The sequence below is a fragment of the Onychomys torridus genome, chromosome 15 (genome assembly GCF_903995425.1).
Source record: "Onychomys torridus chromosome 15, mOncTor1.1, whole genome shotgun sequence".
Classification (NCBI taxonomy): domain Eukaryota; kingdom Metazoa; phylum Chordata; class Mammalia; order Rodentia; family Cricetidae; genus Onychomys; species Onychomys torridus.
The window spans coordinates 8,749,902-8,765,559 of NC_050457.1; the positions used below are offsets into that span (position 1 = coordinate 8,749,902).

At 36.9% G+C, this 15,658-nt stretch overlaps 1 protein-coding gene across 8 annotated transcripts in view; it reads left to right on the plus strand.

The window, feature by feature from the left end:
• Tmem161b (transmembrane protein 161B) overlaps nt 1-15,658 on the plus strand; it is a 95,833-nt gene that overhangs the window by 52,418 nt on the left and 27,757 nt on the right. For 5 of the 8 annotated variants that reach the window (XM_036207081.1, XM_036207085.1, XM_036207082.1 and 2 more), the window contains 3 exons: nt 2,717-2,800; nt 5,163-5,260; nt 13,279-13,435. In XM_036207081.1, the coding sequence (XP_036062974.1) occupies nt 2,717-2,800; nt 5,163-5,260; nt 13,279-13,435 (339 nt within the window). The remainder of the gene's footprint in view (nt 1-2,716; nt 2,801-5,162; nt 5,261-13,278; nt 13,436-15,658) is intronic. The other 3 variants (XM_036207083.1, XM_036207087.1, XM_036207084.1) reach the window with 1 other exon arrangement.

A 15,658-nucleotide genomic window follows, 5' to 3' on the forward strand; every position in this document is an offset into this window, starting at 1 on the left:
CGGGGCAGGCAAGCTGTAAATCTCAGTAGCTGCCTGTAGAAGCAGGATGGAGAGAAAGTGCCTCTTAATGTTAGGCATTGATTTAGAAGCAGGAAGCCACTGCCAAAAACAAGGGTTGGTAAACTTCAAAGAGTAAGGAAACCCAAAGCATCAGGTACAGCATGTTTTCAAAAGAGATGAAGAAAATGGAAAATTACAATTCTCTGAGCACTTCAGAGAAGAGGTCAGCTGCTCTGTGAGCAACTGTACAGAAGGTGGGAATTCTGTGAAGGAAAGGTCTGTTATCTCATTAAAGGAGTAACTATTCCTCTCCTCTTTTTAAAGATGGCATTAGGTGAATCTGGTCTTCTGAGGGGTGGCGCTTAGTCAGGCAGTTGACTTGCTCAACTGGATTAACTCCTAAAGGAGGAAACAGTGGCTTGTCTCCACCCAGAGGTAGATTTCATTTGGTGACTGGAAGGTAATAGTTTTGTTACAGGACCTTCTCCTGCCACTCTAACAGTTCTCCTCTAAAGAGGGAACCCTGTAGTCAATTAGGAGATGGGTTAAAATGGGGAGACATGTAACACACTTCTAATAAAAATTTAGACAGCCACTTCCAAAGCTGCTCACCAGAAGTCATTAATGTGGTTTTAGTTTCCCACCTTGCACCTTTGTGTAGAGCATCAAGGGGGATTATAGGAGGCAGGAAAGCAGAATTCCCTGGTTTCCTGACAGAAAGCTGAGGTGTGAGATCCAAGTTCCATGCCAGGAAAGAAAGCGGCTCATGGGAGGCTTGGAAGTTTAAGATGATGTCAAGAGTCCCAGGCAGATAAAATATAGGTTATTCACTCCAGTCAAAGGCCTCTAGGCACACACAAAGCCATGCCACAGGAGGGCATAGTCCACATGCAGACAGGCATATAGACAGACACACCTGGGCAAAGGCCTCTGTCCTCAAGACCACCACATTTATACAAAACCCATGTGAAAGTTGCATTTTTGCCAAAAATAGTCATCTATCGGGTGACATCACTGTTCACTGGAGGGTCCCTACCCACAATGTGCTTACTTTGTAACCCCTTGGATGTCTACCATTAGCTATGCTGGATGTCTGTAATATCCATAGCAGTGCCATGTTATCTACACATACATTGTCCTTTGTGGCCAGTCCTCTGCTACCCACACAAGGACGTTTCAGGAACTGGTGCTTTGGGTTCCCTGTCCCACCTGACTGGTTTCTGATTTTCACCTTGAAGGTTTCTCCTTTTGGGCCCGTCCATGTGTTAACCAGCCAGAAGATTACAGCAAGCTTTGATATCCAGAGTTTTTTTTTTGGGGGGGGGGGGGGGGGGGGGGGAGTTTCACCCATAAATGGAATTTTATATAATAGATTTTATATCGTTGATTTAAATGATTAAATCCAAACATTAGTCCCTTTCCCATAATTGAAGGTTAAGTGATTGAGAGTTCCAACCCTTTAATCAAGTTCTTTTGGTTTCTTGTGACCAAATTCTATCCTGGAACTAGTGTTACCTCATTACTACCTGTCACTTTGAGCTTTTGAAGCATTGTCCAGAATGAGCAAAGAACAGATGATACATTCTATATTACATCACTGAAAGATTTCCTTGTGAAACAGGAAATAAATTGTTTTCTTCTGCTCTTGGCTTTATCTACCCTTACCCCAACATACTTTGTTACAAATTTTAAATATTGTATTATTTTAAATTTAACATAATCTCAGTCATCTCAAAATTTTTATCAAATGCTTTTACATCAAATATTTAGTTGTTGCTCAAATTGTCATTTCTGGAGCATTTTTAAAAGAGCAAGTTAGTTGTTGGTATTTCTTTAAATTTAGATATGTCATTATAATCTGGAGTTTTGTAATTAAAAAAAATAGTATAGCAGCTTGAGGTGTGTATTTATCATCCTTTGTAACAGTAGAGGGGCAAGGACCTTGATGAAAGTTCTGGCTTAGCCGACTCATTGCACTGCCTTGAGAAGCCTTGGGAAGGATTTAAATGTGCTAATGTATTTTGAGAGGCATCCGTTGTGGAAAAAGAACCAAGTGGGCTCTGAGTGGTGGGTGAGAAGGATGTCCAAGGGAAGGCAGAGTATCTGAGAGAGAGTTCTGTGATAGTCACGCCGCCACAGGAGACTAAGCGGAGCTCAGGTTTGAAGTGAACTGTCTGCAGTCGAGTGGGGAGTCTAAAACCTTAGTCAGACTGATGGTGACATTTGGATACCCCAAGGGTAAGAGACATTAGTAAACTTAAGTGACTGGTAGATAGTGAGACCACTCAGTAAAACATGAAAGTCAGTGAAGTGGTGGGTGTTGGGGAGATTAAATGACGTGGCTACTTACAACTATGAGGGAGCATTCAGTCAGCTCTTTAAAGGTAACTATCCTTCATCTACGTGAAGGATGGTGGAGAATTAAATGTGCCCAGTCACCTGCAGAGTTCATGTCATTTCGTTTATGAAAGAGGAGGATGTCAGAACCCACACAACACAGCGGGGCCTGGCATCTAGTAAGTGCATCTGAGTGTTGCCTGGGTACGCCTCAGCTTTCCAAGGTTTAGGCAGCAATGTCTGTTTGCATTACAGTTGCCACCTGATTATTTCCCTACACTGTCTTCACAGATTGGAGACTCAGTCAGTATTTGTAGAATAAATCAATAAGTGCTAAATTGAAGTGATTTCTTTAAAAGGCACTTTTTTCTTCCCTTAGTTTGAGGTGGTATCAGCATCCTTCAGAAGAAGAACTGAGAATCCTTGCAGGGAAGCAGCAGAAAGGAAAAAGTAAAAAAGACAGGTAAGTTCCCTTGATGAGCTTCCAACGTGAACTGTTTAACACCCTTTATGCAGATATAGTTTACGCTTTGGTTAAAGGAATGTGTATTAACTATGTTGTAAGTAGTTGATAAATTTCAGATCAGAACCCATGGAAATTCCAGTAAAATAGAAATTAGAATATAAGCACAAAATAATTGTTTTACTCAAAGAGTAACTTTATTCTTGAGTAGTTAATATATTTGACATCAGAACCCATGTGAATCTCAGTAAGTAAAAATAGCAGGTAAATGCTATTTTTACTTACTGAGATTCACATGGGTTCACATGTTGTTTCACTCAAAAGTTGTTAACTTGATTCTTATTTAAATTATGAAAATACTGTTTTACATCTGTTTGCGTTGGTTGATTCTGAGAAGAGCTACAGTGTTGTCCACAGGTCTTTTAAAGATGGCTTTTGGGAATCTTTGCTACTTACTACTCATGCTGGACAGCTGCCACTGCCTTACATCGTGTTTCTGGGTAGATTGGCCTATTGACTTAGAGTCCGCATGCACAAAAGAATAGAGCGAGACCTGGCTTTGTAGGTTCTGCTCATCACTGCACTGCTTCTCCTCAAGTTGCTACTAAGCCAGAACTCTACATAGAGCGTTAGCCCTCGGCCCAGCTCTTTATATGTTGTCTGTTTAGTGTTTTAACTGTCTGCTGACAAGCCTCATTGAATGAACCACAGTCACCTTGGTGAATTGGAGAGATTGAACATAGTCTTATCGAAGAACTTTTCTGCCTTTAAAGTTGCATACCTGTATTTAATTCTGAGAAAGTCTGCCTTGATGTCATCTCCACATTAGCTTTAGTTTCCTCAACTAGGGGTTGACTAAGGCTTTTTCCTTTTCACGTATTATAATATACATCGAAGTTCATTGGATTACTAATCACGAACCTTCCCCTTTTTAAATTTTAGTAGTTCTTTAATAAAATATTCTTAACCAGTGTTATAGTTTCCAAAATATTTTGTGTATAGGTGCAACTTAATATAGATATCACCCTGGCTGGAGAGATGGCTCAGTGATTAAGAGCACTGGCTGTTCTTGCAGAGGCCCAGGGTTCAATCCCTGACACCCAGATGGCAGATCACAAACTGTCTGTAACTCCAGTTCGATTGGATATGAGACCCCCTCTGGACTCCCAAGAGCACTGTATGCATGTAGAAACACAATAAAGAAAACAATTTAAAGTACCAAATAATTTCCCGAGTTTATATACTTCAGGACCAGAATTTTAATCCAGGTTAGTTTTTAGTTCCTTTTTCGTTTTCAACCACTAAAACTCTGATGATGGCCATTTTTGCCATGTCTAACAATTGTGGGATTTAATTATGCAGTATTTATTCATTTGGTAAATATTTGTAGTCTTTTTGCATGCCTTATAATCTGTTGTTTTCCTTTTTTAGACTGAGTTTTGTGTAGCCCATGCTGGTAGCAGAGGAGGACCTTGACTTGTGATCCTCCTGCTTCTAGTTCCCAATCACAGCCATGTATGTATCAGCATTCCTGGTTCCTGGCTACATCTAGGATCAAACCTAGGAGCCTGGCAATCTTCAGCTGCGCTGTATGCCCAGCCCTTACAGGAATTTCTCAGTGTTGTAATTACAGAGAGATGCAGTGGTGATGCTCTCCTCTTACTAACAGCAGTAACCATGGTTTGATTTACTTACGTGAAATTTGTCATCGAGATCCCCCCCATTTTTATTTATTCAAGAATAAATATAATGTTGAAAATAATCTTATTAGAGCTGGGCTTATTACTTTCTATATTTATTTGATTGTCCTTAAAACTTAGATTTAGGAGTGGCACAGGTACACTTAGGATCTTCGTTGGCCTCCTCTGTCTGTAAGTCTGTGTAGGAGCCTCCAGTGGTTGTCTTTCATGTTTCTGAATTTCTTACGAACATTAATTTTAATATACTCATTCATCTCTGTCCTACATATAATTACAGCTGTGTTTGTGTGTATATGTGTGTACATCATTTCAAAGAGAATTTTATTTTCTCTTCCATTCTTTAATCTTGTGCCTACAAAAGAGATACTAGGTTGCTTTTGAATCTGCAAAAGAGAGTAGGAAAAATGGGTGTGAAATATTATACTAGCAAGCAAGGTTTTGTTTCTCTTGCTAGTTCAGGTAACTCTTCCTGGCCAATTACACAGTAACATAATTTACTTCAGCATTTTGTAGTCTCCTTGGAAACTGTTTTTGAGTACCTGACCTTCTCCAGGGTGACATTAGAATGAAACTTAAAATCTCTTTGCATTTAGAAGGATATAAGCGCTTGGATAACTAAATAATTTGGTTTTTTGTGTGTGTCATTTGTCTAATTTTTGCAGAAAATACAATGGTCACATTGAAAATAAGCCACTAACCATTCCAAAAGACATTGACCTTCATCTAGAAACCAAGTCCGTTACAGAAGTAGATACTCTAGGTAAGGGAGTCCTGTACGTGTTCTGTTTACACCAGTCTAATGGCAATGAACATCTTTTGTTTGTTTATGGGGTATAATTTGTGTATTTTCCTAATCATGAATTTATTGTTCAGAGCATGAAGTCTAACGTGAGTTTCTCAAAATGAACTTAACAGCTCCAAATGACTTTACTCAAACTAAATTTTTCTTTTCTCTTTATATGGTATTATTTTCCCCAGTAGACACTTACTCAGCTTTGTTACAGCTTCTGGTTATTAGGCAGGAATCATAGTCTTGCAATAGTAAATTCCCAAAACTTATTTCCTATAATAATCTACTTTCATAATGCACTTTAAACTACATTTGCATATTGAATTATCTAAAGTGTAGTAATTCAACTCTTCCAATAGTGTTAGGTATTAAGATGTTGAAAAAAATTTATTCACAAATCACCTTTTCATTGAGTATATCAAAATAAATAATTTACTTTTCCTCGGTTTTTATAATAACATGACTATAATTATTTTTAAGTTTACAATGAATTTTATATGAAGCTAATTGAATCCTAGAGGGGGGAAGACATCTGAAGTTATGTTTGTAAGACTAGTTTTCAGACCTTATACATTCATATTACTTGAAGAAGTCTTTATAAATAAAGATTCCTTATTCTCTGTAGTCAGATGGTTTCTCTGGTCTTGCCAGGCACCCGCAGTCCCCTGGCCCACTTACAAATAATCATTCAGAAGGTTATATTAATTATAACTGCTCGGCCATTAGCTCAGGCTTATTACTGACTAGCTCTTACACTTGAATTAGCCCATAATTCTTTTCTATGTTCAGCCATGCGGCTTGGTACCTTTTCTCAGTTCTGCCTTGTCATCTTGCTTCCTCTGTGTCTGGCTGGTAACTTGACTCAGCCTTCCTGTTCCCAGCCTTCTTTTCATCTGCTTGCCCCGCCTATACTTCCTGCCTGGCTACTGGCCAATCAACGTTTTATTTATCAACCAGTCAGAGCAACACATTCACAGCGTACAGAAAGACATCCCACAGCAGTTCTCTTTAAAAATTCATTGACTCTAGGATAGGTTGTGGGGTTTGACTTCAAAAGTGCAACAAATGATTTTGATTGATTGTTTGTTCTTTGTTTGGTTGGTTTTGTTTTTCGAGACAGGGTTTCTCTGTAGTTTTGGAGCCTGTCCTGGAACTCACTCTGTAGCCCAGCCTGGCCTCGAACTCAGAGATCCACCTGCCTCTCCCTCCTGAGTGCTGGGATTACAGGCATGTGCCACCACCGCCCGGCAGTGATTTTGATTTATAATCAGATGTGAGAACCACTGGGTTAGATGAAAAATGAGGAATTAACACATTAATAAGTACTTATTTAAAGAAATGTCATATTTTATATTATAATCAGGATTTCTCCTCCTCTTAAGTCCTCTAGTTCCTCCCTATTTCTCTACCCCACCCCCCTATCTTTAGAAAATAAAACAAAGCAAGTCCCAAACAAACCAGAATTAAAAAGAGAAGTCAAAGAAAAACAAACACACTACCACCAGAAACCATAAAAACACAAAATCGGAAACCATAATATACAAACAAAAGATAATTAAGACAAAAATGCCCAAAACTCTCTGCGACAAAAAGTTTGCAATTTGTTTTGTGTTAGCCACCTATCACTTGGCAGGAGGCCTATCCTTAAGTGTGGTTCATACACACAATGAGACTCTAATTTTTCCTTTGCAAGCCAGTGTCAGTTAGAGATAGCTTCTTCATTAGGGATGGATTCCATGTCCACTACTCTTTCTCAGTATTGGGACCCCATCTGACTTAATCCTTTCCAGGTCCTGTGCATGTTGCTGTAGTCTTTGTGAGTTCATATGTGTATCATTGTCAATCTTGTTGTATCTGAAAGACACTATTGGAGTCTGGCTCTTACAGTCTTTCCTCCTCCTTTTCCACATGACTTCCTGAACCTTGTAGGGTGGGGATTTGATAGACATCCCATTTAGAACTGACTTTCTAAAGTCTCTCACTGTCTGCACATTGTTCAGGTGTGAGTCTCTGTTTTAATTCGTTCCCATCTACTACAAGAGGAAGCTTCTCTAATTGATGATGGCTGATCAAGACAATGATCTATAGCAGAATGTTGTTAAGAATGATTTATTGTTACGTTTCTTTAGCAGAACAATAGTATTTAATTTTTCCTTAGGCCCATGACCTATGCAGTCTTAGATTCTTAGCCACCTGAGCAGTGTCAGGCATAGGTTCCATCTGCTGGAGTGTGACTTAATCCAATCAAAGAGTGGTTACTCTTACAACAATTGTGCGATTATTGCATCAGGATATCATGCAGGCAGGTCATCATTGTAGACCACAGGGTTTGTGGTTGGGTCGATATTTACCTTTTTCCTTTGGTAATGTGCAGGGTTCCTTCCAGTACCGTGAACACTAGTCAGTAGAGGAAGGCTCTAGTTAGGCACCAGCTTGACATCTCCATGTTCACTGAGATATGCAAGTACTATCTTCAGCAATAAGGCCTTACTATGAATTTGTAGAGAGCAATCAGCCTGAGATGTTTGGGAGTTTCCATGGCGCCCTTTGACTAGCAGCGCATCTAAGTGTAACCCATTCCTGAAGTTTTCATTTGGTGGCAAAAGATGTCTAGGTGGGGCATTGATATTGGTGACCAATTATATTTCATTCATATATATATACATGTTAGGAAGCTTATATAGTCGTGGGCATCAATATGAACCCTCAACTGGTCCTTAGTGTTAGATGTCTCTCCCAACATCCCCCTTAACCCCTTGAATCCATCCTCTTCCCCCATTGTCTCTTCATAACCAGCTTCACATCAGCTTCCTTGGGAGATCCTCCCCCCCCTGCTAGCTTCTTATTCCGTATGTAATCTCTGTGGTTACATGGATTGTAGCATGCCAATTGAAGGCTTCAAAGCTAACATCCACATATAACTAAATACTATATTTGTCTTTCTGGGTCAGGATTACCTCTCTCTGGATGATTTTTCCTATTATCTGCAAATTTCATAAATTGAACAGCTGAGTACTATTTCATTGTGAAATGTACCACATTTTCATTATCCATTCATCAGGCATCTAGGTTGTTTCCTGTTTCTGACTATTGTGAATAGAGTAGCACTGAACATGGTTGAGCAAGTGTCTCTGTAGTAAGATTTAGAATTCTTGGGGTAGATGCCTAAGAGTGATATAACTGGATCTTGAGGTCAGTCTATTCTCAGCTTCCTGAAGAATTGCTAAACTTATTTCCATAGTATCTGTACAAGTTTCCACTTCCAGCAGCTGTGGATGATGTTCCCTTTCCTTACGCTCTTGACAGCATAGGCTGTAAATTGTTTTATTGATCTTGGGCATTCCTACTGGTATAAGATGAAATCTCCAAATAGTTTTGATTTGTGTTTCCCTGGTGATTAAGGATGTGGAACATTTCTTTGTGATTCTTCTTGATAAATTCTCTGTTTTAGATCTATACCACATTTTTAAATTGAGTTATTTGTTTCTTGATGTCTAGTGTTTTTCCTTATATAATTTGGATACTAGCCCTCTATCAGATGTGTAATTAGTAAAAATCTTTTCCCATTCTCTAGTCTGCCACTTTGTCTGAATGGTGGTGTCCTTTGCCATACAGAAGCTTTTCAGTGTCATGAAGTTCCATTTATTAATTGTTCTTTCTGGATGTGCTATCAGAGTTCTGTTCAGAAAGCCTTTTCCTTTGTCGAGGAGTTCAAAACTATTCCCCACTTTCTCTTCTATCAGATTCAGTGTACCTGGTCTTATGCTATAGTTGTGTTTTGTGCAGGGTGATAAAAAGAGATCTGTTTCCATTCTTCTAAGGCAACCATCCAGTTTGACCAGCCATCATTTGTTGAAAATGCTGTCTTTTTTATCATTGTATCAAAAATCAGGTGTCCATAGGTATGGACTTCTGTGTGGGTCTTCAGTTTGATTCCATTGATCAATATGTCTATTTTTACAAAATACCATAATGCTTTTATTACTATAGCTCTGTAGTACACCTTGACATAGGGTATGCTGGTAGCAGTTCTTTAGTTTTCATATGAATTTTTTTCTTTTCAATTTCTGTGAAGAATGGCATTAGAATTTCGATGGGGATTTCATTGAATCTGTAGATTAATTTTGGGAAGATGGCCATTTTCACTGTTCCTACCAATCAGTTGAGCATGGGATACCTTTCCATCTTCTGATCTTCAGTTTCTTTTTTCAGTATCTTAATTTATTATACAAGTATTTCACTTATTGGTTAGAGTTATCCTAAGTGTGTGTGTGTGGTTTTGCTTTTTGAGGTGAAAGGTATTGTTTCCTTAATTTCTTTCTGAGTCAGTTTGTCATTTGTGTACTAATTTCTGTTAGTTTCATATTGTGCTATTTTGCTTAAAGTGTTATCAGCTCTAGAAGTTTTCTGGTGGTGTTTTTAGGGTCATTTATGTATATAATCATATCATCTGCCAATAAAGATACTTTGACTTCTTCCTTTTCTATTTTTATACCATTGATGGTCTTTGGTTGTCTTACTGCTCTAGGTAAGACTTCAATTACTATCTATTGAATAGGTATGAAGAGAGTAGACACCTTTGTCTTTTTCTTGGTTTTATTGGAAAGTCTTTGAGATTCTCTCAGGTTAGATAGATGATAGCTGTGGGCATGCTGCAAATTGTCTTTATTATGTTGAGTTTTGACTTTTGGATTCCTAGTCTCTCCAGAACTTTTATAATGAAGGAGTATTGGATTTTGTCAAAGGCCTTCTCTGCATTTAATAAGATGATCATGTGGTTTTTGTACTTAAAGATGCTTACTTGGTGGATTACATTTATTTGTTTACATATGTTGAACCATTCCTGCATTGCAGGGATGAAGTCTACTTGATCATAGTGGATGATCTTTTTGATGTGTTTTTTGATTCGGTTTTGCAAGTATTTTATTGAGTATTTTTTCATCTGTGTTCATTCCTTCAGTTTCCATATTGGAGAATAATTTGAGGAGTATTGATGTTAATTCTTTGAAGGTCTGCTAGTATACCATGCAAAATTAATCTAGCCCTGGGCTTTTGTTGGTTGGTAAACTTTCAATTACTGCTTCTATTTCACTAGGGGTTATGTGGATATGTTTAAATTGTTTGTCTGATCTTGATTTAACTTTGTTAGATTGTATATATCAAGAAATGAATCCCCCCCCCTTTTTTTTTTTTAAAGATTTTCCTGTTTGCTAAAGTACAGATTTTTACAGCCTGTCCTTAGGATTTTCTGAATTTCCTAGATGTCTGTTGTGATGATGTCCCCCTTTCATCTCTGATTTTGGATAATTTGGATATTCTCTCTCCCTTTTAGTTAATTTCACTAAGGGCTTAAACAGTCTTGTTGATTTTTCTCAAACAACCAACTCTTCGTTTCATTGGTTCCTTTTGGTTGGTTGTTTCTATTTTATTGATTTCAGCCCTGCCTTTGGTTATTTCTTTCTGTCTACTCTTTTGAGGTGTTCTTTTTTCTTTATGTTTTAGAACTCTCAGGTGTGCTGTTAAGTTGCTCTTGTGAGATCTCTCCCAATTTTTTATGTAAGCATTTGTGCTTCATGAAGTTTCTGCTTAGAACTGCCCTCGTGGTGTCTCATCATAGATTTGCGTGTGTTGTGTTTTTATTTTTCATTCAGTTCTCAGATGTTTTAATTTCCTTAATTTCTATCTTGTAACACATTTTCATCCTGTACTGAGTTGGTCATTTTCTATGAGTGTGAGCTTTCTGCTGTTCCCATTGTTGATATCCAGCTATAATCCTGATGGTCAGGTAGGATGTTAGGGGTTATTTCAGTTTTCTTATATCTGTTGAGACTTGTTTTAGGACCAGTATGTGGTCAGTTTTTGGTAAAGTTCCATGAGGTGCTGAGAAGGTACATTCTTTTGTGTTTGGGTGAAATGTTCTGCAGATATCTGTTAGGTCCAGTTGATTTATAACATCAGTTAGTTCTAGCATTTCTCTGTTTAGTTTTCATCTAGGTGACCTGTCTATTGGCGAGAGTGGGGTATTGAAGTCTCCCACTATCACTGTTTGAGGGTCAGAATGTGACTTTAGTTGTGGTAGTGTTTCTTTTATGAACTTGGATTTGGGACATAGATGTTAAGAATTTCATTGTCCTCTTGGCGATCTTCCTTTGTTGAGTTTATAGTGTTTCCCTATCTCTTCTGATTAGTTTTGGTTGGAGATCTATTTTGTCATATTAAAATGGCTACAATAGCTTAAACAATACTTCAGATAATACATAAAGTATTATTTTATAACTTGATTCTTCTTAGGACTAAGTCATACCAACTTCAACAAAACCGTAGCAGATTTATCAAGCATCCTATATAAAATTATTTTATAATATAAAATAACGTCAGAATCTCATCAGTTGAGGATTGAGTATTAGTTGTGTAAAATTTATAAGTATCTATAGAGGAAACCTATAACCCACAAAGTACTTTGTAAATCAATCTCATGAGCTCACTTAAACATTTAAGACTGATAACCATCCTTTTTTCTTTTTACTGTCTCATGTAACTTTCAAAACACCTTGCTATTTTGATCAGCAGTTGTCACATTTGTTTTTATGAGTTCTGTATGTGTGTTTACTTGTGTAAAAGTGCTCACTAATTTCTGTATATTGTTGCTGTTTTTGATGTCAGCTAATATTTATTGAAAAGTTAGCAGCTACTTAGCCCAACATTGTGTCAATATTGTTATACTCAGAAGTCTTAGGGTAGGTATCTTTTTGTTTGTTTTCTAAACTCATTTATATAAAATTAAATAACTAGGTAATTATATTCTGTATGTTAGAAGACAAACCAATGAGAACTTGGCTCTTTTAACTTAAACAGTGCACTTAAGTGATGTGGCTTTAGCAGGTAGTTTCTTAACGTATGATTTCACATAGATAGTTTTGAGAAGTACTTACAAATGGTATTCGTTTAACAACTGGTTGTTTAATATCAAGAACATTCTTGTTAACCAGAGTAGCAGTGACATGTTCCGTGTGTGTGTGTGTGTGTGTGTGTGTGTGTGTGTGTGTGTGTGTACTTTTGTGAATGCATGCATGTGTGTATGGCTATGCAGACAGGCTTGTCTGAACCTCTTCCCTTTTTTGGTATTCCTTATTGAAACAGGTGCCTCATCCAAGCAAGCACTTTACACCTGAGCCCTCTGCAGACTTCTTTTGACTCCCAGTTTTCCATTGAAGAGACATACGGTTATATTATTAAATAGGAATAAAAGACATGATCATAGTGTTAATGTATGGCTAAGAATATCACTTTTACTATGGTTGGCTGTGTGCATAATTGATAACTATCACACTCTGGAGAATATAAAACACTATACTTTGTAAAAATTTTAAATCAAATGAAATAGATAGAGCAATAGAATTACATGTACTGTCAGGGAATTTTATTTTGAATATAAGCACTGAATGATGGAATTAGTTGTTGAAGGGCTGTGGTTTTATGTAAAATCTGCATTGTATCAGTTTTTCTTCTAAGAGAGAATGAGAAGTATTTGTTTATTTACTGTTGTGTGCAGTAACTCATAAATTACTAGTCCTCCATCAGTGGTTAAAAGCAAAGTTTAATTCTGAAATGAATGTGAACCTTTTTGTATTTTAAACCAAGTTGAATTCATTGAAGTTAAGGTTAACATAGATACACCAAAAGAAAATTAGTCACATAATTTTTATAAAAATAAGCTGACTGGTTAAGAAAACAACAATATATTTGCATTCATGTTTTAGCAGTAATTTAAATAATTGATAGTAATCAGTTCACGGTTGGTTTCCTTACTTAATTTGTGAACTATCAAAATTTAATGTTAGCTAAAATTTGACTCTCCTACATTTTTATATTTGCAAATTTTACAGTTCAAGTCTGCAAATAGAATTAAATCTAGCATACTTGAAGTTATATTGATAGATCCTCATGAGCTTGAATTAACTGAAGCTTTTCTTGCTTTTATTTTTCAGCATTGCATTACTTTCCAGAATATCAGTGGCTGGTTGATTTCACAGTGGCTGCTACCGTTGTGTACTTAGTAACTGAAGTTTATTACAGTTTCATGAAGCCTACGCAGGAAATGAACATCAGCTTAGTCTGGTGCCTCCTGGTTCTGTCTTTTGCAATGTATCCTTCCAACCATCATTGGTGTTGTGAACTTACTTGGTTTTGAACTTAGACCATTAGACCTTGTGTTTAATGTTCAAAGATTTTTGTCGGTTGTTAGAGAATTTTCCTTTGTTGAATTCTTCACAGAATTTTTAGGATATGTTAAATTTATTTATTCTTTGACAATTTCTTATGTATTCAGTGTACCTTGATCATAGTCAATGTAAATTCTTTATGTAACTTCTTAAAATTTCAAAATGGTTGGGTAGTTTAAAAAGTTAAATATAGAGAGATGTCACCTCATTCTATTTTTTATCCAAGTATAATGTCAGAAAGGCCACATTTTGACTTCTTTAAGGGGCCTTTTGTGCTGGTGGGAATAGAGGGAGGCTTTCCTCCCAGGTGCTTAATTATTCTTTGATATTGGGACAATTCTCCCCAATAGAGATAACATTTTACTAGATTCAGTCAGTTTTGCAGTGCTACCTATGAAAATGTTTGTAGGAAAACGTGTTTTATTACCTCACTTGAAAATGTATTTTTATATTATGGAAACGGAGCTTTCCCAGAGCGATGGTACCTCAGTAGATCAGTACATCATTTCTGTTTTATTTCCTATAGAACTATCCTTTTGGAGCCCTTGGTGGTTGATAAGCCACACAGTTGTGTTAGTGTGTTACTTTATGTGTGCACATTGTGGGAGAGAGCAAAGGACAGCTCTCAGGAGACACTTTTCTCTACCGTGTTGCTCTCAATCTGAACTCAGGTCCTCAGGCTGGGTGTCTGACACCTTCTGCTTGGCCATCCCTAGTTCTGTCTTCAAAAACCTTTACATAGCTCTTATCCTGGAACATTATTCATTGCTGTTTTCCTAAAAAAAGTCCATTTCTTTTTTAGGTACCTTGATCTCTTCTTCCTTGGCTCACTTTCTCTTTTGCCAGCATGAACTCTTCTGTGGTATCTTTAGAAAAGGTGGTTTTTGAAGTTTTGTGTGTCTTAAACTGTCATTATTGATGGATAATTTGACTTGGTAGAAAATTCAGAAATAGTTTTTTTTTAGAATTCCAAAGTGTTGAAGAACTGGATACCCTGTTGGCACTCACGTTGTGCCTCCTCCTTTCACCTAAATACAGCCCTCCCTCCTGGAACTTGTTTTCTTTGTTTGGGGGATTCTGAAATTTTGCTCTTAAGTCCTATGTTTACCCTTTAGATTAACAAAACAAAAAGTAGATAACTGTACTTTAGGGAAGAGCTGATCTTATTTTTGTAAAACTGCCAGTTTGGGAAATATATGTTCATGAGTTCTAGGAAGCTTTTATGTAATTATTTGATGAGTTTCTCTTCATTTAGAATACTTTGGGGATGCTTACTGCTGAGGAAGTAGAGTCTCCTATGTTAACATCTAGAACTGTCATCTGTCCTTCATTATAATTTTAGATTTCCTAGGAGATACTCTTAACTTTCCCAGCTGTTTTATTATGTTTCTTGTTTAGACTTTCTACTACAGTTCCAAATGTTGATGAGCTCTTCATTTTTTACTCCTTCTGTGAAATTCTGCTTATTTTACAACTACATTATTTTGTGTGTTAAGATATTAATGATAAATATTCTTTATGGAATGTTTATTTCTCTGCTTTTTTATAGTTTATGTGTATATGGGAATGTATGTGCTTCTTATGTAGATTAGTTTATGTGGTGTAGCCATTAGTATATTAATACTAGAAACAAACACATACTTATAACTAGCTACTCACATATTTTCTGTCATTTTTTTCATTTTATTTCCTGTTGCTTAGTTGATGGCAGCAGTCACAATCTTTAGCTAAACTAGTTCTACTCCATTTAAGTAGTGTTCTTATGAAAGGTACCAAACAATACCATCTTCCCACAGGAATGTTGGGGTGTTCTGTGTGCTCATAGTAGAGAGTATAGAAAATGGTAGAGTTTACAATCCAGGTCACTTGTTTTTTTTAACTTTGACTCTCTGTGAAGAGGTTAGGGAAGAAGAAAGAAGTAGAATTGTATGTATGACTGCATATGTGAGTTTTATTTAACATTGGGTGTGAAATAATAACCTACTCTAGTTATGCACATTCAAGAGACTGGAATTAAATGCCAAATGTCTAGATTCACAACAAAGAAGAGAGTTCTAGCAGGCTGTGCTTGTTCTAGCTGTAACAACTGTTTTCAGCTGTGTCTCTACACTAAGTCTACTGGAAGTGACTTCTGTCTGGGATTTCT